Below are 25889 nucleotides of genomic sequence, written 5' to 3' on the forward strand. Positions count from 1 at the left end.
TATTAGCAGACTTTTCCATGCTTCGCTCCTTGTTCATACTGCAGAGCTTAATGAAATGTCTGATTCTTTGGCATTAAAGGGACACTATCTACTTGAAAAATGAAACCTGTCTGAAACTGGTTATGCCTTCTGTAGTTAGACACAGAATTGAAGACTGAAGGACAGAGAAGGAAAGCACTGTTTCTTGGTTCTTTCCAAGAGACAATTTAATGTATTTTTGTTTATTATTGTTTTTACCAAGTTAACAAGGCCAATTTTTACTGCAGAGATCTTTAGCAGAAGTATCATGAATTGAACTTTTCCCTTATTCATTGTCATTTTATCCATCAACCTCAAAGGTTATCCTTTAAAGGATTTTTTTTTTTTTCAGCAGCTGAAAAACACATAATATGATTATAAGTTACAATGCTACCTGGGACTCCGGAAACTTGTTTTGTGATTTTAGACAGGTCTACTTGTGCAACATAAGGTCAATCTCTGCTTATGCCTCCATTCTGGTTATAAAATAGTATTTCCTGACCTCACAAGAATATTGGGGATAAATACACTGAGGTGTTCACACACAATGGTGATGAAAGCAGGTAATAAAAGTTTTAATTCCGTTGCTAAAAAGCATTTAACTTTTTCAGTCTTGAGACTCATCTTGCGGACAAACATCTTGACAGAAGACATGGGCGGACACCCCACATCCTGTACCACAGGCCTCCGTCTATGGCCAGAAACCCGGAGCCTGGCAAGACCGAGGACCTGAACTTCCACCGGCACGCTTCCCCCCCCCACACCACCCCGGTGCCAAGTACCATTTCAAAACGCCCGAGTCCTGCCGTGCCAGCACGGTTTTTCCCTCCCTTTCTTCACCACACCCTCCGCAAAAGGCCGGAGGAGCTCCGCGCGTCCCTGAGGGAGAGCCCCCTCGCCTCACCGCCCGCCTGCCGCACCAGCCGCCGCCACTGCCTCACAGCCGCCCCCTCCCCCGCCCGCAGGCGGGAGGGCAGCGCGCGTGCGCCCTGCGCCGCGCCTCTCCCTTCCGGCCCCTCCCTGCCCGGCCCGGCCCGTGGGCGCCCCCCAGCGGCCCGCGCGGGGAGCGGCGGAGGAAGGAGGGACGCGGCCCCGCTTCCGGTCTCCATTTTACGCTGGCGACAGCGGGCCGGAGGTCGAGGCGGTGCCGCGGGCGGAGGGGCCCAGCCCGGGCGGGCGCGTTCCGGGTACCGGCCTGTTCCGTCTCCTTTCCTTCTCTGTGGGTGCGGGCGCAACAGGAGGAGGCCCGGCCGGCCAGCGGGGGGGGGGCGGTGAGGGTGCCTCCGTTGGCCCTGCGTGAGCTCCCGTCGCTGTGGTTACGGGGGAGGGGGGAGGGGGGTGTGCCTGTGCCTGTGTGACGTGCTAAGCCGCCCCTCTCTCCGCTTGTTTCCCCCTCCTCGGCCGGTGCCGCCGCCGCCGCCCTGCCTGCGGTGTGAACGGCAGCCAGCACGGGGATGGGCTCCCCCACCTTCGGCAGCAAGTTCGTCCCCGGCTGGTGAACCCGCCCGGAACGCCCGGAGGTTCGAGCGGCTTCGTCTCCCCGGGGAGAGTAGAGGGGCAGGGCCGGCTGCCCCTGCGAACGGCATGGACCAAAGCGTCGTGGATCACCCGGTGACCCTCATCATCAAGGCCCCCAACCAGAAATACACCGACCAGACCATTAACTGCTTTCTGGACTGGACTGTGGGCAAGCTAAAATCGCACCTCTCCAATGTCTACCCCAGTAAGCCGGTGAGTTGTTGGCCAGCCCTTTCCCTTCATCTTGTCGGTAAGACTGGTGTTGCAGTAACTTGTGGACAGTCGGTCAAGACTTCCCTTAGGTACTCCGCAAAATAGACAAGAATTATTTGTGTAAAGGCTATGGTTGGTGCTTTGCTTTCTGGGAAGCTGGCAGTATAAATAGCTGCTTTTTTACATGGTTTAAGAAGATCACAGTGTAGCATCCTGAAAGGTGGTATCGATGAAGACACTTATTAATGCTCCATTTAACTTTTTTAGGAACTGGAATTTAGATATCTCAGTTAACTCAATTTAAGACTGATTTCTGTAAATGTAAGAGTTCTGTCTGAAGTAATTATAGTCTAAGTGATGTAGCTAAAGTTACCATGATCTAGTGAATTCACTGAGGTGTGGAGCAGATAAACGTTTATTCCTATCAGGATTATTTCTGTTTTCTTCCCCCGCCTCTGAAAAGCCATGTTTTTGAGGCTGTGCTGAAAACTCTGCTCTCAGATGTTCTACAAACTTGTATGACAGTCTTGACTGTGTTTTGAAACTTTATATAAAGACCTGTAACTTTTTTTTGTTTCCTGAGGAAAATATGGTTTATTTGTAAATTCTTTCAAAGTTCTGAACTTGACAGTTGAAAAGACGGTATGAAAACCCATACAGATAATAATAAAAAGAAAATACTGTACCTGTTTAGAACGGCAGTCATGCAGAACGCTATATTTGAAAATTTGTTCCAGAAAACTGTGTAAAGGGAGTGATTTTTGCCTCTTCACTGCAGCAGCATGTGGGGCCTAGACCTTGCTGTAGAAAACATCAAACAAAGGTTGCATTTATATTGTAAATGATTAGTATTCACCTAGTTCAATAGAAGAATTATTGGTATTGTTGGTTTTTTTGGCTGGGGGAAGGTAAAACAGTAGCTTTGTGTCTCAGAGGGGGTTTCTGCCTTTTGGAGAAAGAAGATGAAAAGCAGTCAACAACTTAGGCTGTGTCACTGGTCCATTGAGATCGGTTAAGCAGTATTTAAAAGTTTGTGGATTTGGTTATGGCTGTCAGTAATCTCTGCTGAGGGAGTCTATCTGCTGTGAAAGAAACAAATATACGACTTCGGCTGATTGCTGCTTTTTCCTCCTCAATAGAATCTCACCCTGTGACGTATTTGTGTTTAAACACTAGTTTTCTGACTCATCCTATGATCTTGTTAAATCGGGCTTCTAGGAAGAATCCTTAATGAACAAGAGGTTTTTATGTTGCACTGTAGGTTTCAACCAGTAGTATAATAGGAAATTTCAGTTTCTTGGAACATCTTTTTTCTGTTGAAAACTGATTCTGCAACATGCCTCTCATTGTTAAATGACTAGTTCAGAATCCCCCAAATTGTTCTGGGTTAAAGAATGGGGAGTTTCTTTAGTGCAAATTATCTCAGTAATTCCAATTTAATTTGGTTTTACTGTACTTGCAATTAAACTAATAAATGAACACAACCTTTTTATTTCATAGAACCTTTCAAATTAAAGTAGTAACATGGGAGGGGAGAAAGGTGTTTAATAGGATCTCCTATGTATAGTAAAATTGAAAAGTGTATTTTTGGCTTGATATGTTTTTGATGTTGAGTTTACTGCTTTTTTCAAATTTGTTTAAATCTGTGCTCTTAGGAACTTCCCCTCCCTGCTGCCCCCCCCCCCCCCTTTTTTTTTTCTTTTTAAACCAGATCATTGTCAAACACTTGTTGATCAAAATGTCTACATTCCCTGAATATGATAGGTCCTGGAAATAACTTCTATTGCCATGCTATTTTGGGAGTGTGAGAGTACATCAGAGCACAGATGATCTATACAGGTATTGCAGTGTTCTTGAAGTTAAGGGTGTAAAATAGAAATCAGTTGCTATCACTGCTATGCGTAGTCTTTCAAGTTTTCATGTGTGACTTGTACCTCATTCTCCTGTACGCATCTGTAAATTAGTTGGTAAACTGATGGTAACTGTAAATGTTGTCATTAAATTTAATTTATTAAGAGTGTATCTTCAGGAAATGAGGTGGTTAAAGTAGGCAAAAAAATTCGGCCTTGAGGCAGTGTTGATTTTTCCAGATCAATTTGTGTGAACAACTAGGCTAAGTATGTACAAATGCCAAGTATAGGCAGATTTGAATTGGTTTAGTTGTTATTAAAGTCGATATACTTACTTAAAGTCATTGAATAAGCTAACTAGGTTAAAAACAGTATTAAATTAGTTTGTGGGCCTATACTAAGGTTCACAGGTGTCAATATTTTTTTTTCCCCTGACTGGACCATTTTTTCATAGCTAGAGTATTACAGTTATCATGTCCCTAAATTAAACGTTTATTTCAGAAAAGAAAACTTGGAAAATCAACCTGTATGTCTCAATCTGGCAGATCTTGCTTTCAGTGCATTAACCGCTGCATCGATTACACCCATAAACAGTAATTTAAAACTGCTGTTTCTCATTTCCTGTAGTACCTGTCATCTAGCATATATGTTGCCTGCAGTTCTAACAAGATGTGGTTGTTTGGATTTTTATTTCCTATGGAAGAATGGGAGAGAGGCTGAGTGACCAAAATAATGACTGTCTTGCAGCTGAAACAGGATGGCTCAGAGATTGCGTTCCTGCAGGAAGTTGCTGCGTTAGCCTTAGGTTTGGTGGTTTTGGTGATGGGCTGGACATAGCTAACTTGGACTAAGCATTGCAGGAGTCTTGCTTGAGAAATGGAAGTAAAAACCCACTAGCTGTTGAATTCTTATTTTTAAATACAACCCTTTTGGATTATGATCTGAAAACTCTCTTCCCTCTCACTCTAACTTTAGGTTCTAGAATCTGATGCTATGTGCTTGCTTCTGAAAATGGGGCCACTTACGTATATTTTTGTAAAGTGTTTTTCCATCACAGTTCAGTGTTTGGGCTAGCAGTGAGTATGCTGTTCCTTGAAGCAGGAGGTGTGGTAGTGAACCTCCTCTGGCAGAGGATGAGTTGAATACCTTTACCATTTACTTTGGCATATGTGTATATTACTGTCTTTTCACATTTATCACCTCTTCTTCCATCTGCATTTTAAAACCCTCCCCATTTCAGAATTCCAGGATGGTTTTCACACTGAGAATTGCAAGTGATAATCCTGTAGTGCACAGTTAGGTATTTAAGTTACAAAGGGAGGAGTATGGGGTTTAAGACCACATCTTCCCCCACTAACGTCTCTAGCTTAATATGCTTAACAGTATTCAATGTATGTGTAACCTTTTCTTTTGTGGTTTTGTAGGGAGCTGAAATGCATTACTGAAGGCTATGTAGGAGTCAGCTTTGAGGGGTGGTTTTGATCTAGCAGTTTCTTCTCTGTGAAGTATTCATATTAAATACTTTGTAATACTTGTATCATGTTTGAGAAGATACTTAATTAGTTGGGGTTGAAGGGAGGCTCATATATAAGGTACTGAAAAGAAGAGTCTGAATTTGACCACTTAGAAAGCTGTATTATGTGTGGGGCAGGCAAAACAGCACTCCGTTGACGTGTTGGATAATGATACAAAGATTTGGAGTTTGGGGTTTTTTTATTGTTGTGTTTTGCTTGTTTTGTTTTAACTGCTTATCTGTTCTAATTAATCTCCAGTTAATCTATCTCAGGACCCAGAAACAAGGTTTTTGAGACTTTTCTTCTGGCTCCACTGGTCATTCTAAAGCAACAAAGAAACCAAAGTTTTCTGTAATCTTGATGCATGCTGCAAATTCTAGTTTTTGTAAGAAGGTCTTTCCCAAATACAAAATGCTAGTAAGCTTGTACTCTGTTTGCAGCTTCTTCCTGCTTGAAAGGAGCAGGCAAAATAGTATAGTTCAAAAGAACTTAGTCTGACATGAGAGAGACAGGCATTTTTTGTTGTTTTAAACGTAAATAGAAATAGTACAGCTTTGATGTTGAATTCATTGCAGTATTTTATCCACTGGAGCTGCAAATAACTAGTTCCCTGTGTTGTGAGGCTTACAAAAATAGTGTATTATGTCACTAATTAAAAATACAGAAAAATGCAGGATATAGAAAATGATTTTTCAATGGAAGTGATAAACAGTTCTGTACTATATGTGGCAGGTTATGCACTATTTTTTTTTTAAAGACGTATTTAATCATGAATGGTATGAATTTGGGGAAAAAAGTTAAAGCAAAATCTTCTCAGATTTAATGTGTACTTTTTCTGATTATTTGCTTAGAGTATAATTTTTTTCTAGTGATATGATCAGATTTTTTCAAGGAAAAAAGTTCTGTAACTTTTCTATGTTCTGTTAAGTTATTGGGAATATGTTAAAGGGTATTGCAAGGGAAAAAAAACCCCAAACCTCAAAACTTCTGTGAAAGCTTTTTCTAATCACAGAGATCTGGATCTCAGGTATTTCTGTCTTAGTATTAGCACGAATAAGACTGCAGAGTGGGCAGCAGAAAGCTAGGAGAGAAAGAGGAGGGATGTTGTAAGACTAGCTGTTTACATGATGGGGAAATTCTTCAAATATTTCATGCTGATAATGCATGTCTGTTCCACTGATATTAGGCTAGATTTCTTCATTTAGCATTTGCTGTCTTTCAAGTGATAAATGCTATTGTATTAATTTAGGATGCAAACAGTAGTTAAACTGAGGTGATGTAACAGTTGGATTCTCTTTAAAATTCTTTTAATAGGGGGTAAATATGTAGGAGCTTTTTTTCAAAAAAAAAAAAAAGGTGTGGGGGAGCTGTTTATTCACATAGTTACAGCATGTTAGTGACGCACTAGTATTAAGACTAACTCTTTCTGACAGCATAAACTGAGTTGGGTTGGGTTGTTTGTTAGTTTGTTTTGTTTAACCAAGTAAGCTGCCTATTGCTGTAGTGTACTGGACATCTTACTGTAGATAGGTAGCCCAAATAGTTTCCTGTTAAAAGGATTTTTATCAATATCTCTTCCATGTAGAATAGTTAAAAGTTATTACCTTATGAGCAGCGTATCATTTTTAAAAAGAAAGATTTAAAGAAAAAAACCTTTATTTGCATTACTAAGGTATTTTAAACTGTGGAAGTGTGAGAACAGGCAAAAAAGCTTACCAAAGTTTGAAGGCTACCTTATAAATCCTTTTGCTGCTTCATGCTTTTTAATGCTTTCCTCCTTGTTTCCTCTTGTGTGGGGTTTGTTTGGGGAAGGGGGGAATGGGGGCAGGGACTAGTAACAGAAATTCCTTGTGAAAAAGATTGAAACTTGTGCCCTTCTGCATATTTTAATTATCATTCCATCATTCTACTAACTGGTTCTGGTTGGTTTTTTTTTTTTTTTCTTTGCCCCAGCCACTTTTCCATCTACTTTTTCAGCAAGTGCCTGGGAGTGGGAGCACGGTAAAGAGCAAGTCTGTAAAAGAAAGGAATTTTTTAATATACTTGATAGTTTTCTTGATCAGCATTTGCCGGTTAAGTGTTGTTAATTGTTATGGCACTCTTGCTGAGTGTGTAATAGCAGAATTCTTTTTCAGAATTAATTTACGAGTTGGACTTGTGAAGCCTCTGAAATGTTTTTAAGGCTGTCTCTTGGTGGTTGGAATTATGAGATTTTCTCGTCTGCAAATGTTATCTCCAGCTGTATATCTGTACAGCAGGAAAGCTAAATTCCTTTCTTTGTCCCATCTCCTAGTCTACAAAGGATCAGAGACTGGTGTATTCTGGCAGACTGCTTCCTGATCATCTGCAGCTGAAAGATGTTCTCAGAAAAGTAAGCTTTATATCAACACCATATGATATTTGATCAAAAACCCTTTTGGGGAAATAGAAATTTAGATTCATGTTGTTTAGCTTCAAATTTTCATTGTTGTATTGAGAGATTTAACTGTATAATGTTGATATGTTCTGGAAAATGTATTTTTAAGTATCTCTTGTATGTAGGATTGTGATACTTGTGGATTAAGACATGTTTCCAATTGGTGGGAGAACAAGTAGGCTATGTAAGTCCCAAACAAGTAATATGTAGTGTAGAATAACTTCTTCGGACAGTTCCCACTATGACATAAATGGAATTATTTAACAGATTTGTGTTGGTTTGGGACATCATTTCGCTTCTTGTACATACTTAAATCCAAGAACTTACATTAAAAGTGGCACTTGTGTAACCAAATTAAGAGTAATTTATTTACAGGCGAAATCAGAATTCTAAATGCCTGAATGGTTTTGCTAGGAAAGCTATTTGTTGTCCTGGTTTTATTCATCAGCTATTAACCATTCCTGATGATGTTTGAAAGTTTGTTGGTTCTTGCTGTTTTTATTTCTTTCTTTTTTTTATTCTGGTTCATCTTGGAAAAAATAATTTTACTGATCTAACTTTGGATTCTTCAGTCAACATTTAAATTAATTCCAAATCCTGAATACACATGACATCTCACGAAGGAAATCTTGAAATACATGCACTTGGTTCTCCGATTGGTTCAAATAGTTTGGATTGATGCTACCAAGTAATAAGGAGTTCTTAAAAACATAAAATAAGATGATATTTAGGGCAGATTATCAAGAACTTTGTTTCAATTTTGGTTGTAACAGAAAACATAATGCATTATGTTGAGTAGTCTTTAAACTCATTGTAAACACATCAGGATGCATCAATAGCTATATTTGGAAAATACTTTATGTCATTAAATAATTATACAGGTTTTAATCTTATGAAATAGGTAAACTCTGTAATACAGTACCTGGGTGTTGGTAATGATACTTTTTTGTAATGTATTGAGGTAAAAATCAATGTATAGACTGCAAGAGTGGATGGGTTACATGTTAATTTTTAGTATGGAGGAAAGTCTCTAAAGGAGAATAATGCTTCAGTGAAAGCAGGCAACTGAACTTCAGTATTAAGTGTGGCGAAACCGATACAGATGAATCTTGAGTATTGCTTGAGCAGACTAACATTGTTCTTACTTTATGATCTTCATCCTGAAATAGATCTTGTTAAATTGGATTTAACTGCTTACCAAAAAATGATTGAAATTTACTATGTATAGGCTTTCTAGAAAACTGGAGCTGGACTACTGCCAAACAGCATATGTCCTTTACCACTTAAAAGTTCATGAAAATGCTTGTATAACTTATCTCAAAGCTTAGTTTTGCTTGTTAAGGACAAAATGAAGTCTGAATCCCTTAATTCAGTCAGCTGATGATTTCAAACCTTGCTTATGTGCTAGAGGAGAAACTTTGCCTAATGTCTTCCTTCACTCTACGGGGGCTATATTTAACTTTAAAGGCATTTTAGTAGCTATAGGTCTTGGGTTTAGTTAAAGAAATTTAGTGAATTTAGAAACATACTCATCGGTCTTAAGTACAAAGTTAAAAATTTGTGTTGGAAGAAGAGGTTTTTGTGCTCAAGTTTTTAAGAGCTTTTGGAAAGAGGGTATGATTACTCTTAAGTTCAATCTCATTAGCTGCAGTATTTTTCCTACTTGATTAACTATAAATTCCTAATATTATCTGAGGATTTACTATATCTTTCAATTTAGCTTTGTGATACTTGCTCTTTGATACTGAGCCAGTGTCATTTTGCTGATGTAAAATTCTTTGAGGCTGAAAGTTGTGGCAGTCTTCAAGCATAGTGATGTCTAACACATTATATATAAATAGAAATATATTACAATAAATTCTCACATTGAATAAAGCTGTATGCTGTAAGCTTACAAGTAGTATGTCCAGCTTCCTTTGCCTTTGAGTGACATAAGTTCTCATCTAGAAAGAAGATAACTAGTTAGGTTAAAGGCTTTTGATGTGGTCAGAATGCTGATCACCTGCATTCAGTGCTCTCTGATCATTGCTTACTATCACTGACTGGTAAGAAATTATACTTAATGTAATAGTGGGGCTGTGCTTGGTGCTAGAAACTGATACAGGCAGAGGAGTTTAAATGAATGTCGATATGGATAGGCTATGCTAGCAGTAATGCACAATGGTATATAAAAGCAGTTACCCAATTTTCTTTATTCCTAAAGATTAAAACTTAAAAATGAGTAAATGTGTGTTTTAACATTTTTTTAATAGTTTAAAAAACCCTCCAGACTTGGTATTTCTAAATGTCATCTCATTAAAAACTGCAGCTTGACTGCACCACTTTGAGTTCAGAAGAGGGCAGAGGTGGTTTTTTGTTGCTTTTCTTGTTTAAAAGTTCATTACTGAGGAAGCTGTGCAGTTTAAATACACGGTCATATCTATTCTTGTTGCTATGACCATATAAGCTTCAGGCATGCTGATATAATGGGTTGTTTTCATTTGGTACAGTGAAATAGCTTCAGACTGAAGTTACAGCATTCAAGTTGTGGGGAGAGCATATCCATGAAGAATTGGCATGGGCTGATTACTTGCATGCTGACGTGGCTTCAAATGGTGCCACTCATTCACTTCCTCACTTTCAAATATTTAGGAATACTCAAGTCCCATTTAGCACTTTGCATAGTATTCCTTGAGTGTGGAATATCTTCAGGGGCTCTTCACTTGGCATCTGCAGGTTAGGCTTGAGCCAAGCTTAGACTGGAGTTGGGTGGAGACAATGGCTAGTACATTTTTCTTATCTTGGCCTGCTTGTGGAGTTCAGTGCCTACATTTTTAATTTACCCTGATGTCTTTATTGAATAACAGTCTTCATTAGATTTCAATGCAAAGGTAAGTATTATTAACTTTAGGGAAACTGAGCCCTGCAAATGGTTTGAGGTTTTTTTCAAAATAAAACTTATGATATACTTCCACATGTTTCTTTGTGTGGTCTTCCGTTGGTTCTGCTGTACTGCAGTTCTAGGGAAAACTGGGGGTAAGTGAATGTTCAATATGTTATTGTGGACAGCTGCTAAGAAAACATTAGTTGTGAAACAGTAGGCTTCTCCTGTGCTAGGCTCAAGTTTTGCTTTATGGTCACTCCGTTTTGTATAATGTTTCTTTACTCGTGGCAAATGCAACTTTGAAAGTAGATTCTTAAAGACAGTTTTTGCTTGTAAATTTGTCAAATATTATTGCTTTAGCTCTTCAATTTCGTTAATTTTTAGCAAGATGAATATCATATGGTTCACCTGGTATGTACTTCCCGGACACCCCCAAGTTCTCCAAAACCCAGCACCAGTAGAGAAGGTCATGGAGCTTCAGCCTTCAGCAGTAGCTCAGTGAGTTTTTCTTTTTTTTCATACACAGGACATGAATTTCTTCTACAGTGAGAAAGCTTTCCAGGAATTTATCTCTTAATTTTTAAAATTGGACTGTAAAATAGTGAGGTGAAAGTAGAGCATGCCACATGAATTTGTACAATTAGACTTGATTATTTAAGGGTGGCACTTTATTTAAACAAAGATGACCTTTTTTCAAATTGTAACGTGTTTATTAGATGATAAAGCACCACTTTTTCGAAGCTATTCTTTCTTTTTAACACTTTATCAAAAAGTACATTTTCCTTTATATCCCTGTATCTTTGGCAGAAATTGAGGAGTGTATTCAGATTTTTTTTTTTTTAAAAACCAACTAAGTTCTGCTTTATTTTGTGAAAATTTGTACTGCTGAAGAGTGACTAGTCAAATTAGCGCCCCTGTTGTGAGACAGACAGGTGGAGCTTGGCCAGAGTGCGTTCTGCTTGACAGGAATTGGCCAGTACGTACGTGGTAGCTTCAAGGTAGTCACAGTGTCTTTAAGACAGTGAGAAGTAGAAAGTGTTCTTAATGTTTTATTAGTAAAGCTGTTCATAGAACACTTTTGTTTAGGGTTTTTAGAGCCTTCCACTCTTCACACTCTCCAAAAATGCTGATGTTCTTTGGTTGTACTCTGTTTTAACAGAAAGTGCAGTTAATGATTCTGTTGCTGACTTGGTCATCATTACAGTAATTCTCTTGGCTTTTTCCAGAGTTGGCAGTATCACTCAGTGACCCTTGAAGGTTAGTCAGAAAGGAATGTATACAATACCATTGTAGGTACTTTTCATCTGTGGTGTATTGATTATCAGCATATGGAAAATACCCTTCCAGTAATAAGCTGTCTTGTCTTCATTATTCAGTTTGATAGGGTACTGTTTCGGACTGCTGTTGTGACAGTCAGAAACACCAGCAGTTTAAGCAATAGTAGAGAGTGGACGGTGGTTACATTGTTTTTTCAAAGGCTGTATTTGTATCTCTTGTTTGCAAGCAGGACACAGGAGGTCTCCTTTGTGATTGTTTTATTGCAATGTAGATCAGCTGTAAATGTTGTATTTAAATGCCTGTATTAATGACTGCTTAAAGCAGTCAGTATGCACAGTGTTAAGTTCATAATACTTTGAAGGAAACGACCTAAACCCAAAGCCTGAATGGCCTTTGTTCTTCCGTTTGTTTTTTATTTTCGTTTTCCTCCCACTGTTTAGTGGTAAATTTTTCTTGTTTTCCTTTGTAGGGCAAATGTGATATGGATGTCTTAAGTAATTGCACCTCCTCACTTCCCGAGTTGTCAAAGTTGAAGAGGATTTTCTACTGAGTAAACGTTACAGTAATGCTTAGCAACAGGATTTGGGGATTTATTAAAATGAAAATAATGCATCTCAGTGGCCAAATTGCAGTTTTGTTAGTGTGACAAATAATGGAGGAGAGCCAGCTGTTTTCCTACTTCCAGGGTTAAATATTGATCTTGGAAAGCATTGAAGGTCTCGCACACTAGTTTTAGGTGTGTTTCTGGGAGCCTAAGTAATTCCTAGCTACTTCCCTATTCCCGCCCTCTGCCTTCTCCCAGCAGTGAGCACAGCAGTTTGGTTTGGGCAGCTGGCACAGCGAAGAGGATGATGAGTTGAAGGGGAAATTGAAGACAGGGATAGAGGAAAGGTATTTTAAGCTACTGCAGGCACTGTTGTCTCCAAATACAAAGTGGTAACCTGAGGTTGTAGTTACTTTTGTTAATGATAGCCACTAGAATTTTTGTTGCTGGTAAATATTCTTTTGATTAAGCTTTAGTTTGGTTCATCTTTTTGAAACTTTGATTCCCAGTGTCTTATGGTTTTCTCTGGGACCCATCAAGTGTTGAGTCTTTCTGAAAAATTTACTTTTTTTTTATATGTGAACCTGAGTATAATTTTGAATTTCTGTTTTTACTAAAGGCTTGGCAGAACCAATAAAACCCCAGAAGACTTGCCTGGTGCTTATATTCTCAATAAAACTTGTGACAAAACGTTAAAACAAATAGTTTTTTAAGACACGGTAGTAAATCTTGTAACTGTGGTTAAAAGATCCCCAACCTCAATTTTATTTATTTTTAAGAATTTAGACCGTTCTGGATCAACTGCTGCCTCCCCTGCAAATCAAGAAGCTTCATCTACATCTTTGAACACTAGTGCAGATGGAGTGAGGCATCGTAATCTTCCACAAGCACAAAGCAGTCCAATACCAAGCCACCAGTTCCCCTATTTAATGCAAGGGTAAGTGAGATTGAAGCAATCCTCAGCTCTTTGATACTCTTTAAAGTACTTTAAATGTTTGGTTACAATTATGGTCTTTCACAGTCTGCAGAATTATTTGGCTACTTCATCTTGAAGCAATAAGCCACATTAGAAACATTTTTCATATGAACATTAATGTCTTTAGCCAGGTGTCAATCAAAGAGTTCTTGGTGCTCCCCTTCAGGCTGTTTTTTAGTTTTTTCTTAATGCTTTCTGCCCTCAACTTTCTGTTGATAAGTGCAGCTGTAATATTTATCTAGTGGATGTAGTTAGTAATGTAACGATAAAATTATTGCTTCTGGTTGCTTTTTCTGGTCCTTGATTGTAATCAGCAACACTGAATTTTATCAGAATATGATGGTTCTTAGCTTCTGACACATAACAGATGTAACTCTTCACTTCTCCATTTTGGATTCAATTGTAGAAATGATGCACAGCTGTTTTGAGTACATGTGAAGTGCTTGTGTATCTACAACAGAATTTTTAAGTGTTTTTATACACACCAATGAAATGTAACCAGTGTACATTTCTAGATCAGATCTGTTATTATGTAAGAAGTTTCAAAATTCTGTCAAATTTTTTGCACTTAAAAAGCCGTGTTAGGAATTTTTAACCCACTTGACCCTTGCAGCTTCTTTAACTTTTTTTTTATTTTCTTCCAAGGGGAAAATGGGAGGATAGCGCATTCTGAGATGATAGCTGTTACTTCCTCAAGGAACACTTTCAAGATTACTTTTCTGACAAGGCGTTCTACCAGTACTGTGTAGATTCTAGAGATGTTCTTTGGAGAATGTTGAAGCAAAGAAACTATGAACCTGCTAACAGCAATAATTGTTTCTGTCACTGGAAAGAAAAGATATGTTAAGAACTGCTGAAAATTTATTTAGTTTCAGTTCAATTTGCATGCTTTCTGTTAGAGTTAACCTAGACTTTACTAGTCTTACTAGCTTTCATCCTGAATTCCTTCAAGTCCTTTTTATTTTTTATCTGAAATGTACTGTCTGCCTGAAAGAAATTGCCTTTGTGATGGGTGGAGCACTTATGTTATTCTGACCACATGCATCTTCGCTGAAGTGGTTATACTTTCCTTTGTGACTGTGGTGGGTTGACCCTGGCTGGACACCAGCTGCCCACCAAAGCTGCTCTTTCACTCCCTGCCTCTGCTGGGCAGGGGAGAGAAAATATAACAAAAGGCTCATGGGTCGAGATAAGGACAGGGAGAGATCACTTGCCAATTACCATTACAGGCAAAACAGACTCAACTTGGGGAAAATTAATTTATTACCAATCAAATCAGAGTCGGGTAATCAGAAATAAAACCAAATCTTAAAACCCCTCACTTCTTCCTGGGTACAACTTCACTGCCAAATTCTCTACCTCTTCCCCCTCGGGAGGAAGCATGAGGGAAAGCACCACTCCCCCAGCACAGGGGGACAGGGAATGGGGGTTGAGGTCAGTTCATCACATGTTGTCTCTGCCTCTCCTTCCTCCTCAAAGGGAGGACTCCCCACTCTTCCCCTCCTCCAGCATGGTGTCCCTCCCACAGGGTGCAGTCCTTCAGGAACAGACTGCTCTGGCGTTGGTCCCCCAGGGGGTCACAAGTCCTGCCAGAAAACCTGCTCCAGCATGGGCTTCTCTCTCCGTGGGTCCACAGGTCCTGCCAGGAGCCTGCTCCAGCGTGGGCTTCCCACGGGGCCACAGCCTCCTTCGGGCATCCCCCTGCTCCCGTGTGGGGTCCTCTATGGGCTGCAGGTGGATATCTGCTCCACCGTGGACCTCCCTGGGCTGCAGGGGGACAGCCTGCCTTACCATGGTCTTCACCACGGGCTGCAGGGGAATTTCTGCTCCGGCACCTGGAGCATCTCCTCCCCCTCCTTCTTCACTGACCTGGGTGTCTACAGGGCTGTTTCTCTCACATGTTCTCATGCTTCTCTCTGGCTGCAGTTTCTGTTGTGCAGCAATGTTTTTCCCCTTCTTAAATCTGTTATCCCAGATGCACTAGCACTGCTGCTGATGGGCTCCACCTTGGCCGTGGGCGGGTCTGCCTCGGAGCCGGCTGGCATTGGCTCTGTTGGACATGGGGGAAGCTTCTAGCAGCTTCTCACAGAAGCCACCCCTGTAGCCCCCCTGCTACCAAAACCTTGCCATGCAAACCCAATACAGTAACAAAGCTCGGTGACCCTAGGTTGACTGTCAAGACTACTGTTCAGTGTAATGTAAATTAATCCCACAAGCAATTTATTGTGTGTTGTGTAGATTACTAATCTGTAAGAATTTTTAATGCTTTTCTAATCAGCTTTTTGCATATACATACTCTGAGAGTGAGTTTTTTGTCAGTATGCATGATGAACTGATATAGGCTATGGACTTCAAAAAGGCAACAGAACCATTGTTTGGTCTCTTAGCTGAAATAGTCAAGTACAGTGGGAAGCGTCAGTTTGGAAGACATTACTGTGTTTGAAAGAGAAAGTAACTTAAAGAAAAATGTAAGTCTATGTATTAGCAAGTAATGTGGATTGAGAGGAGTGGATCTGTAGACTGAAAGTGCTGAGAACCTGACATCAATACTGCACATATTTCAGGGTTTTCTGTCTTATTTGGACTAGGTCTAGTTTTGGCACCTGGAATAGGTGCCTATTTGTGGCTAAGGTGCATTAGCAGTGTACCTAAATTGCATCTTTCAATTTAGTGTAATCCAAAAGGAATCCAGATGGTGATCCAAGAGCATTCTGTGGTACAAACAAAGCTGTAGTAAGAGGAAGTGACTGGAGACTTGCTTCAGAAGTGCATTCCTGATCTGAACAGAAAAGCCAAAATAAATGAACCCTAAATAATTTTAGGCCTTTTTTATAAAAGTAATTTAATGGAACGCTATCAGAACTTAAGGTAGATCTTTGCAGGCTGCTGGGCACTGGCTCTGCTCAATTCCAAGTAGTCTATGCCAGTGCCTGCTGTAGTCAGGTGTCTTGAAAAGCCTTTTTTAATGCTTTCAATAATCTTCTTGGATGCATCTTTTTGCTTCAGGGCACTGCTACTTGTATTCCAGCAATAAGAAATGCCTTCTGTTTTTTAGCTGCTCTCTTAAACATAATTTGGGGCAATGAAATCTAACTTTAATGTAATTTAGCCATAGACTGAGTCTTGTTAGGAACAGTAAAGATTTGTAGCTGAAATTTGTGTTGCCTTGTGCATTTTTCTTACTGTTTCCTGACCGAATGCACTTATTCTATCTGCACGATGCACTATAGGCTCTGCTGCTGGGGAACACTCTCCAGATGTTTGGAAATGTATGTAAGGGTCAGTTTTCTTGAGCATTTTGTAACACTTCCATTAGTGAAGTAATTTGTACAAGTAAGTAGCATGAATGCTAGGTGACCAAATTATGATTTTGATGGTTTTTCAGTTCCTGGCACAAAGCTTCAGTGTGTGAGTTAAATACCCTTTGGGAAAGCAGCTAATTCGGATGGTTAAGATATTAGAGACAGCAATTTAAAACTTTCTGTTGCCTTTGAGCTTTTGTAAATGTTGTTTTCTAAAAATCTAGATTTGAGGTGGGACTGGGCAAGTAGTTTATATATCTGCCAAGTTAGTCTTTTGCTGCGGAGAGCAAGCACAGCATTGTCTGCTTCTGTGGATTTAGTTGTGGATCAGGGCCCTGCTGTGCTATGCAGGTACAAACAGAACAGATGGGCTCAGTTCTGAAATGGCTTGCATTTCAGATTGGAGAGTACTTTGAAACAGTAAACAAACAAGAAACATCAAGGCAGTGAGATTATTTGTCAAGAGAGGGCAGCCCATCTAGTGAAATGTTTTTGTATTGTGTACATAATAATGTTTGAAGGCAACATACTGACAGCATGCAGCATGTTCTAGCATGTAAATATCTTGCTTCATCAGTAGTCTTTGCTCACTGTATTTTTTTTTTTTATTTTAAAGTAGCAAATAACGTAGTGGAGGATATTGAAATATCACTTGAAGTTGATATCCCAGACTCATATGAGACGAACACTAAATGAGAAGTCTTTGTGGGTCAAGGTCATTAAACAAATGCAGTTATTGACAGTCATGCAGATGACAGAGATTGAGCTTTAAAGTGTGAATAAAAAGTCTTATTTTTCCATTAGTGGTGAGCATTATCTTCATGATGACACTAACTTGTGTGAACTTGCCCTCGAATCAAATCCCAGTTAGCTCATTTTAGGTGTCTTCCATTGACCAAAAAAAGTAATTCTGAGCTTTCTAGCCATTTAAAGAGTAGCATGTCTCTTTCTTTTAAGAATATTCTGAAGCTACCTCTAGCATTTGAACCTTAAAAACTGTTTTTCTGACTTACCTAATTGTTCTTCTATTGTCTGCTGTGCTTTGTTCTCCAATCTTGGAATGCCTCTGCCTATCCAATTTGCTTCTCTGCTCTTCTGCTGTTGCTGCCATTCTTTTGAAACACTCTGCTTCCTGCCTCTTTCTCCTCCTTTTGGGAAAAGATGAGGAGAAAGCACATGCTTCTTTCCTTTTTTCTTATGACAGCAAGTTGGCTTGCTTTGAGAAGAGTCTCTTCCTATGGAGAGCTTCTTCTCACTGAAATACATTACACTGTGTTTAGAGTTGTTCCTGAATTTAGTAAGCTAGCTGAATACCTTGGCAGCTGTAATAGCTGTATAATTGACAACATCTGCCTCATTCTGGTTTTTGATGAGCAAACAAAATACTGCTGTGCTAGTTGGCATTCTAAGTCAGAAGCCAGTTCTTGAACATTGATGTCTAGTTTTTCTCATTAATGGAGTCAGATCTTGAAAAGTAAGTCTTGCTTCTCAAAAATCACATCTCCTAGAAAAGCCACTGGAAAAAAGGGAAAAAAGAAAAAAAAATTGAATGGGAAACGAAAGAACATGGCATAACTGAAGTCCTTTGTGGTTTGTCTTGGTTGACTGGTTTCTTAATCTACTATTAAGCTTTAAGACATCAAGAAAGCAACTTTTGAAAGAATTTGGAAGAGAGAAGTAGAGGCTTAAATCCTGTAGTATTTCTAAAAGACATATCTGTGAGGGAGAGCTATTAGCCTAAGGCCTCTCAACTTTTGTTGAGCTCAACTTAGCAGTTTCAAAGAACAACCCTAAAATCTGTAGCTGATGAGAAAAAGAATTGGTGAATTCCTGCAGAACTCGGGCAAGTTGGGTAGCACTGCTTATTGGTGACTGAGCTGGAGAAATAGGTGTGGTTGAACAGTGAGTGGTCCTGCCTGTTCGCATCCCTGTGTGATAATCTCCCTGCTTGAAATTGAGACATTGCTTAGTGATTTGTCACAACGTAGTACTTAATGACATCCACGTAGAATATTTGAGTCGTCTATATTTTGAGGGTCAGATGTTTTATGAGGGTTAGTGTTTTATGAATTTTGGAAGAGTCTTAGTTCTCAAAGTGTTTGCCAGTTCAGGGGATAGAAAAACACATTCTTAAAGCTTGCAGCCATGAAGATAAAAGCATGATTGATGTTTTTCAATAGCAGCTTGACAGCTTTGCTGTTCCAACATGTTAATTATGCATAAATAAGTAGCATCAGCAGGGCTGCTGGTTCACCCCTGCAATTTTTGAAAGAAACCTAGAGTATTGCCTATGATTATGTCAGTTTCTATGTGGTATCAGGAAAGTAGCCTTTACTTTTTTTTTTGTCACCCCAAACTATTGTCAAAACAGGTTATGACTAAATACAAACATAACAAACAGTTTTAGCAGAGGTTGTGAAGTTGCATGGCAGGCTCTTGTCCAGAATTACAGTGAAATATTTACTCGTGTAACATGGAAAAAAGATTTTAATGTCTTCCTCCCATCTTTCTTTCTGGGCATGTCTTGTATATCTGAATGCCTGGTAGACTAATGAAATCTCTTGGTGATATCTTTGCAGGGAGTGCCTTACTTAGGGAACAGGTGTAGTCTGCAGTACAAATTACAGCAGTCTCAGCTTTTGCTGCCTGCAGTCTGAATAAACTTTTCTTCATGCTTTATACTCTCATGCTGTCCTGAAAGATGCCCTGGTTTACTACAGTTCACTACATCAAAATCTTTGGGGAAAGAGTTGGATATCTTGCCAAAACATGCTATATGCTCTAGGAGGTAAGAGAGGCTAAGAAGTTTAAAAGCAGACAAAAACAAACCTAAAACTTATGTATAGGAGCTTTATATCTCTTGCATGTGAACCGGAGTTGAAAGTCCATAGGAAGGAGAATTACTTATGCTCAAAATATTGAGGGGGGGGGAGTAAATTATTTACAGTGTTCTTAGTTGCAATCTTCAGAAGCTGTATCTGAAAGATAAGTTTGTTGTCTTTGCTGGTGTACATTTCTTCATGTCTTTGGTCACAGTGGTGTTTCAGGTATTGCTTCTAGAAGAAAGTTACAGAAGCTAGTAAGTTTTCCCTTTACAGCTCCTGCAATACCTTTAAGGGTGACCTCTGAATGTAAAAGGGAATGTATGGAAGGATTTCTGCAATTATACACAATTCTGAAAACTTTTCAACATGGTTTTGTCCCAGAGATGCAGTTAGTGACAAATCTCTCAGTACAAAAACATAAATCCTCTTTCTGTAGAAATAACATTGCTTATTAATTTCTTGTATGAAAATAGAGTGTTTTTTTGGAATGGGTTGGATGATCTCACTACATGTTGTTTCAGAGGGGGACAAATGAGAGGAAAAATGCTACTTTAATTGTTCTTTAATATTAGTGCATTTTATACATGTGGCAATTTAGAACGGAATATTTTTCTTTAAATCGTTTTCTAGCAATATAGGCAACCAATTTCCAGGCCAAGGTGTTCCTGCTGGATTTTCTGTATATCCTGCATTCAGTCCCTTACAGATGATCTGGTGGCAACAAATGTATGCACGTCAGTACTACATGCAATAGTAAGTCTGCATTATCTTCAGTAGTAGTCAGTTACACTAATAAAAGTAAGGTATTAAAAACTTAAATGTTGTTTGCAGGATCAAAATGTCTGTTTTTCTTTTGTCTGGCTCTGCTGTTTTACACTAAGTTTTGTCCAGCAAATCATGAAATCCAGTTTTGGATTGGAATTAATTAATGTATTAATATGTAAAACTGCATTTTCCCTTAAATCTTTATTTGACATGTATTGCATCTGAAACTTTGTTTTTATTAGTGTAGAAAAGAAGACAAGAATAGGCTTAGAAATTTTGGTGAGTGTTTTTTGACAAACCAGTTTTATGTTTAAATTTTTAGCCAAGCTGCTATTTCAGCCCAAGTGACTTCCAGCACTGAGCCAGGGAGATCTGCAGTTGCCCAGGCTGTAAATTCAGAACACGCTCCTGCAAATGAGCCCGCAGCAGTGCCAAATGTAGCCGTCCAGGAGAACAGGCCTGTAAACCCGAATGTTCAGATGAATGCACAGGGTGGCCCTGTAGTGAATGAGGAGGACTTCAACCGGGACTGGCTGGACTGGATGTACACGTTCTCTAGAGCAGCAATTCTTCTGAGCATTGTATACTTCTATTCTTCCTTCAGTCGATTTGTCATGGTAATGGGAGCCATGCTGCTGGTTTATTTGTGAGTACAACAGTTAAGTATAGCTGCAGATCTGATATGTGGAGTATGGTGCTCATGTATAATCCATTTAAACTGAAAAATTACCCAAATGCAAAAGTTTAGGCACTGCTCCTTTACAGTGTGGTGTGTGGTTTTTTTTTTTTTTTTAAAAAAAAATAAAATAAATAAAAATTCAAACAAGTAGGGAAACTGATTGAAGAAGAAGAAATAATTCTCAGAACATTTTTACAGGAAGTTGTATACCACTTATACCTGAAACACAGTGCTCTTTAACGTTGGTGATATTAACAGATCAGTGTTGTAGAAATGTAGAATTTTGGGAGGCAAATTTAGAAAATGGGGTTGAGGGGAGGGAAGTTCATATAGGTCGAGCATATGCTTGCATAAACTTAAAACACTTATTGCTTGGATATGAGAAGAAAATTGCACAGCTGAGCTCATTTGCATCTCAAAAATAACGAGATTTGTGCAGTAAATTGTGTTAGGCAGAGTTAAAGTAGTGCTACTGTAATGGTGGGTACTAGATCTGGTAGAATTGCAGAGACTTAAATTTTTTTACAATGCATCATAAAGGCCTAAGCTTGCTCTCTATTTTATTAAGAAACATCAGTACTGTTGTCATCACTTCCCTTTATATATGAAAATATCTTAGTGATGTAAATAGAACTGGAAAACAGCAGTAATGCTTGATATTTTGGACTGATGTCATTCATTGAGAGTTTCCTTACATTGTAGCCTCAGTCCTCACAAGGACTGTTCTGTTTCTTGTGCAGATATGACAGTTGAAATCGGAATATAGATACTCGAAAACATAGGAGAGGCTTATTTAATTTACAGTGGTAATGTGGTTCAAGCCTTAGCTGAAGTTTAAATTGTTTTTTGCACAGAAAATCAACTATAAACTATGAAAATTGCTGCCTTTGAAAGTTAAAAAATGGGGAGGAGACCCTCAAAAAGTATTCTACATATTTAATCACCTAATCATGGTAAATTATTTTTCTGGAACAGAGGGCTGTGAACAGCACTTGTAAAACTTAAAGAGCAGCTCTTAGCAAGACCCTTCTTAACCCAGACATCAAAAATAGCCATTTTGATCTGGAAGTAAGACCTGCAGAAAAATACATGTAGCTTTTGAAACATGCATTTGAAAGCACTTGAAGAATTTACTGCAGTAAATTACTGCTCTGTAGCAGAAAAATATTTTTGTTTCTTTTAAAAAAGAGAGGTTTTTCAATTGTTCCATTTTCTTACGTAGGCACCAAGCTGGATGGTTTCCCTTTAGGCAAGAGGGAGGCCAACAACAGGCAGCCAATAATGTGGAAGTGAACCGTGATGGGCAACATGCAAATAATCCTGATCTTGAAGAGATGGTGAGTAATAGCAGACATGTCTTTTGAGACTCCTATGTATTATGTTGTAAAGTATGCTGTAATGCCTGGACAGAAAGTCAACTTTTATGAAACATAGTCTGTTTAACCAGAAAGCTTTCAGCATTGTCCTCAGTATTGTGTTTGCTGCTTAAATTATCTGATTTTTCCAGTCTGACAATTACTGATTGTCTCCAATCACAGATTTTCTTCATGGTAGCTACTTTTCAGGAGATGGTTCTGAGAGAAGTTACTTAATGTAGGAAGATACTGCTGGTTACCTTGTATCAGAGCTCTGAAAAGAAACAGTTGAATTGCTTCAATTTCTGTTTTTAAAGGAACGACTTATGGATGATGGGATTGATGAAGACAGTGGAGAAGATGCAGGTGAAGATGCCAATACAGAGCAGCAGCCTGGATTCATGGCTTCTGCTTGGTCCTTTATCACAACCTTCTTCACATCACTTATCCCTGAAGGGCCTCCACAGGTTGGCAATTAAAGTGGAAAAGGAACTGTGTCAGGCAGCCTCAGTAGCCATACATAGAAGTGGAGCGGATTCTAGAGAGTGTTTTAAGTACAATGCAATTTCTGAAAATTTATAATGTTCTTTTTTTGATCATGGTGTACAAAAATGTGTATGGTTTTTTCTTTTGGCTTTCTCATGCATTGAGTATTTTAAGCACAAGTGGACTACTAAATGCTTTCTTTAAGATTCTTCTTTTTCTGAAGAATAAAATGTAAAGATATTGGTCTTCCATGTTTTATTTTAATTTCAGATGTGTATTATACTGAGGCAAAAAGCTTGTACTTAATCTGCACCATTACCTCTTTAAAGAGCTGTTAAAAATATGAATGTTGAAAGACCTTTGCATATGTTCTCTATTCATCTGAATAATGTATCTTGTGTTAGTTTTATGCAGGGTATGAATTATCACTTGGTATTTGGAGTTTGTCATTCCTGAAAGAAAGCTGTAAACACAAGGATTACTTGTTAATGGCACGTTGTCTTCATGCCACAAAATACTAAGCCTCTTCTCATAGATTTAGAAAGCTAAAAGCTTTTTCTTGAGACTATACTGAAGTTCATTGAAGTTGGAGATGTTTAACAGCTCTTCAAAGACAATGGACAGTGATGGGATAAACCTGAAATGTTTGATACATACAGTACTTTTTAAGAAAAATATAGCTGTACTGGGGAAAAAGATGTACATTAGGGTTTTTTAATAAAAACTGTTACGGTAACTCTTTTGAATGTTTGTATGCATATTTGAATGCAAACAACTAAATAGTGCATCATGAAGGATGAGGATGTGATTGATTTGAGAGTGGAATAAAGTTACTGTGGTGGCATTACCGATACTGACTGAAGTGGTACATTTGTAGCAGAACATAAACAAATAAGGGTATGATCTCAATAGCGGGATATCTGTATTCTTAATTAACCTAATGAAAACTGAGAAGAGGAAAATTGTATGTGAGATAATAGCACAGTGCTACTGTCAAGTTTTTGGTTGAAGTTATCATGTGCTATCTAAATAAAAAATGGCTACAAAGATTGTAATACTACAACCAACAGAAAGCCTATCAACTTTCTAATTTCCAAGTACAGGGCAAAGCTCTTAAATAGGTCTGAACAAGTGAGAAGTAGAGGTTTAATTTTTGCTTGCTCCTGTCAGACTGCTGAAGCTATGCAGTGAGTTTTTAAAACTTAAATTTTCTTTGGGTTTATACTCTGAAACATCTGTTGGGATTTCTAGGCCTTATTGAAAGTTTCACTCTCTGTTGGAAAAAATAAATTTGAACAGTGCTTTTAATTTAAACTGCTTAAATAGAATGGTTTTTGACTTAGAAAATAATTCTCATTTACAAATCTGTCAGAAGAGGAAAAATATAAATGTCTTACAATCATCTATTATTTTATTTGCTGTATAAGCAGCAGTGATGAATAAATCATGTTTAATGATGTTTTACTCCCATGTTACTATGGAGAGCTGCTCTCAGTTTAGGTTCTTTAGTACATAAACATAAAATGCATAGACCTTGTCCATGAAATTTTACCCTTTTAGTTTGGTGGATGGATCTAACTTTTAGGAACTATTACAAAAACCTACATTTTTAAAGGAATGGCACAGAGTGGCAGTCTTGGATGTCATAAGACTTATTTCTGGAATGCACTGAAGAGGTTTCATCTATTTGACCTGTATGTTCTCCCTCCCACTTCTCCCAAAAGTTCACTTTTCTTTTTGTCCTGGAATTAGCCTGCCTGTAACCTGTGCAGTTACAACCTTCTGGTATCCAGCTGCTAACTGCTATTAGTTGCTTCTTGCTGTCATTTGTCGTTGTTTAGGTTTCTGTTTGTTTTCCATGCTATAGGAAGCAATTAGTGGTAGCTCTCTGCTGTTAGCAGACCAGATTAAGAAAGTTGCTCTTGTGCTATTAGCCCTGATTTGGTTTAAAAAGTGTAAGTAGAATTGTCACTGCTTGTATCTATTCAGACATGGAGAAGTTTGTTCATCGGTTACACAAGGTTGAAAGAGTGAAATGGGAGATCCTGGCAGTTGGTTAGCTATTGAGTGACACGTTCTGAGAGTTTTAACCTGTTATGGGTTTGTGTGGCATGTTTTTTTTGGTAGCAGGGGAGGGGGCCACAGGGGTGGCTCCTGTGAGAAGCTGCTAGAAGCTTCCAGGGCTCCAAGTCGGACCTGCCACTGGCCCAGGCCGAGCCCATCAGGGACGGTGGTAGTGCCTCTGGGAGAACAGATCTAAGAAGGGGAACCTGCAGTGAGTGGGTGGGGGGTTGGAATGTGAGAGGAACACCTCTGTAGATACTGAGGTCAGTGAAGAAGGAGAGGGAGGACGGAGCAGGCTGATGCCCCTGCAGCCCATGGTGAGATGGCAGACTGTGCCCCCCCAGCCCATGGAGGGGAGCGGGGGAGCAGAAGCCCACCTGCAGCCCGGGGAGAGAGGAGCCCACGCCGGAGCAGGGGGATGCCCCCCAAGATGGCCGGGACGCCATGGGAAAGCCCGCGCTGGAGCAGTCTGTGACTGAAGGTCGGCTCGCGGAAAGGACCCACACCAGGGAAGTTTGTGAGGAACTGCAAGGACTCATGTCGGAGATGTTTGTGAAGGTCTGTCTCCTGCGGGAGGGACCCCACGGTGGAGCAGGGGACGGGTGAGGAGTCCTCCCCCTGAGGAGGAAGGAGCGGCAGAGACAAGGTGTGTCGAGCTGACCCCGACCCCCGTCCCCTGTTCCCCTGGGCCACCAGGGGAGGAGGTGGAGAGAACCGGGAGTGGGGTTGAGGCGGGAAGGAGGGAGGGCTGGGGGGAAGGTGTTCTAAGGTTGGGGTTCACTTCCGAATATCCTTGGTTTGTTTTGACTTGTAGTAAATTAAACTGATTTTGTTTTCTTCACCAAGCTGAGCCTGCCTTTTGCCCGCGACCATAAGTGGGGAGTGATCCCTCCCAGTCCTTGTCTCAACCCACGAGCATTTCTTTATATTTTCTTCTCATCACACCGTGGCTGGGGGAGTGAGTGAGCGAGCAGCTGCGTGGTGCTTTGTTACCGGCTGGGCTGAAATCATGACATGACCAAATCATAGAGCTGGAGCAATGAGTTGAAGAGGCAAGACTTCCACGAGAACATTTTAAGGTCATGGAACCTCCCAGCTTCCAGAACCTTACTGAGATCTGAGCAAGGAAAAGCAAAAAGATGGTTACCGAGGAAAATGAGTGAGAAATGAGAATGAAATATGAAGCATTGCCAAAAAGTAGTGAAAGATTTGGAGGCAGAGGA

General features: G+C 39.5%; 1 protein-coding gene across 4 annotated transcripts; it reads left to right on the forward strand.

Moving 5' to 3' along the window:
* Positions 1-1105: 1105 nt before the first annotated feature.
* Positions 1106-23460, forward strand: HERPUD2 (HERPUD family member 2). Of its 4 annotated transcripts, none has more exons than XM_049816317.1 (9): positions 1106-1205; positions 1466-1749; positions 7407-7484; positions 10777-10890; positions 12994-13151; positions 19948-20070; positions 20405-20728; positions 21984-22098; positions 22434-23460. In XM_049816317.1, exons 2-9 carry the CDS (start codon positions 1603-1605, stop codon positions 22593-22595), a joined length of 1221 nt encoding a protein of 406 aa, XP_049672274.1. In that variant the 5' UTR covers positions 1106-1205; positions 1466-1602; the 3' UTR covers positions 22596-23460. The 4 variants fall into 4 exon arrangements, with proteins under 4 accessions (XP_049672274.1, XP_049672272.1, XP_049672275.1 ...); XM_049816315.1 differs by having other exon boundaries at positions 1115-1205; positions 1462-1749; XM_049816318.1 differs by lacking the exon at positions 10777-10890 and having other exon boundaries at positions 1115-1205; positions 1462-1749.
* Positions 23461-25889: the final 2429 nt, after the last annotated feature.

Source organism: Accipiter gentilis, chromosome 14 (genome assembly GCF_929443795.1).
Source record: "Accipiter gentilis chromosome 14, bAccGen1.1, whole genome shotgun sequence".
Taxonomy (NCBI): Eukaryota; Metazoa; Chordata; class Aves; order Accipitriformes; family Accipitridae; genus Astur; species Astur gentilis.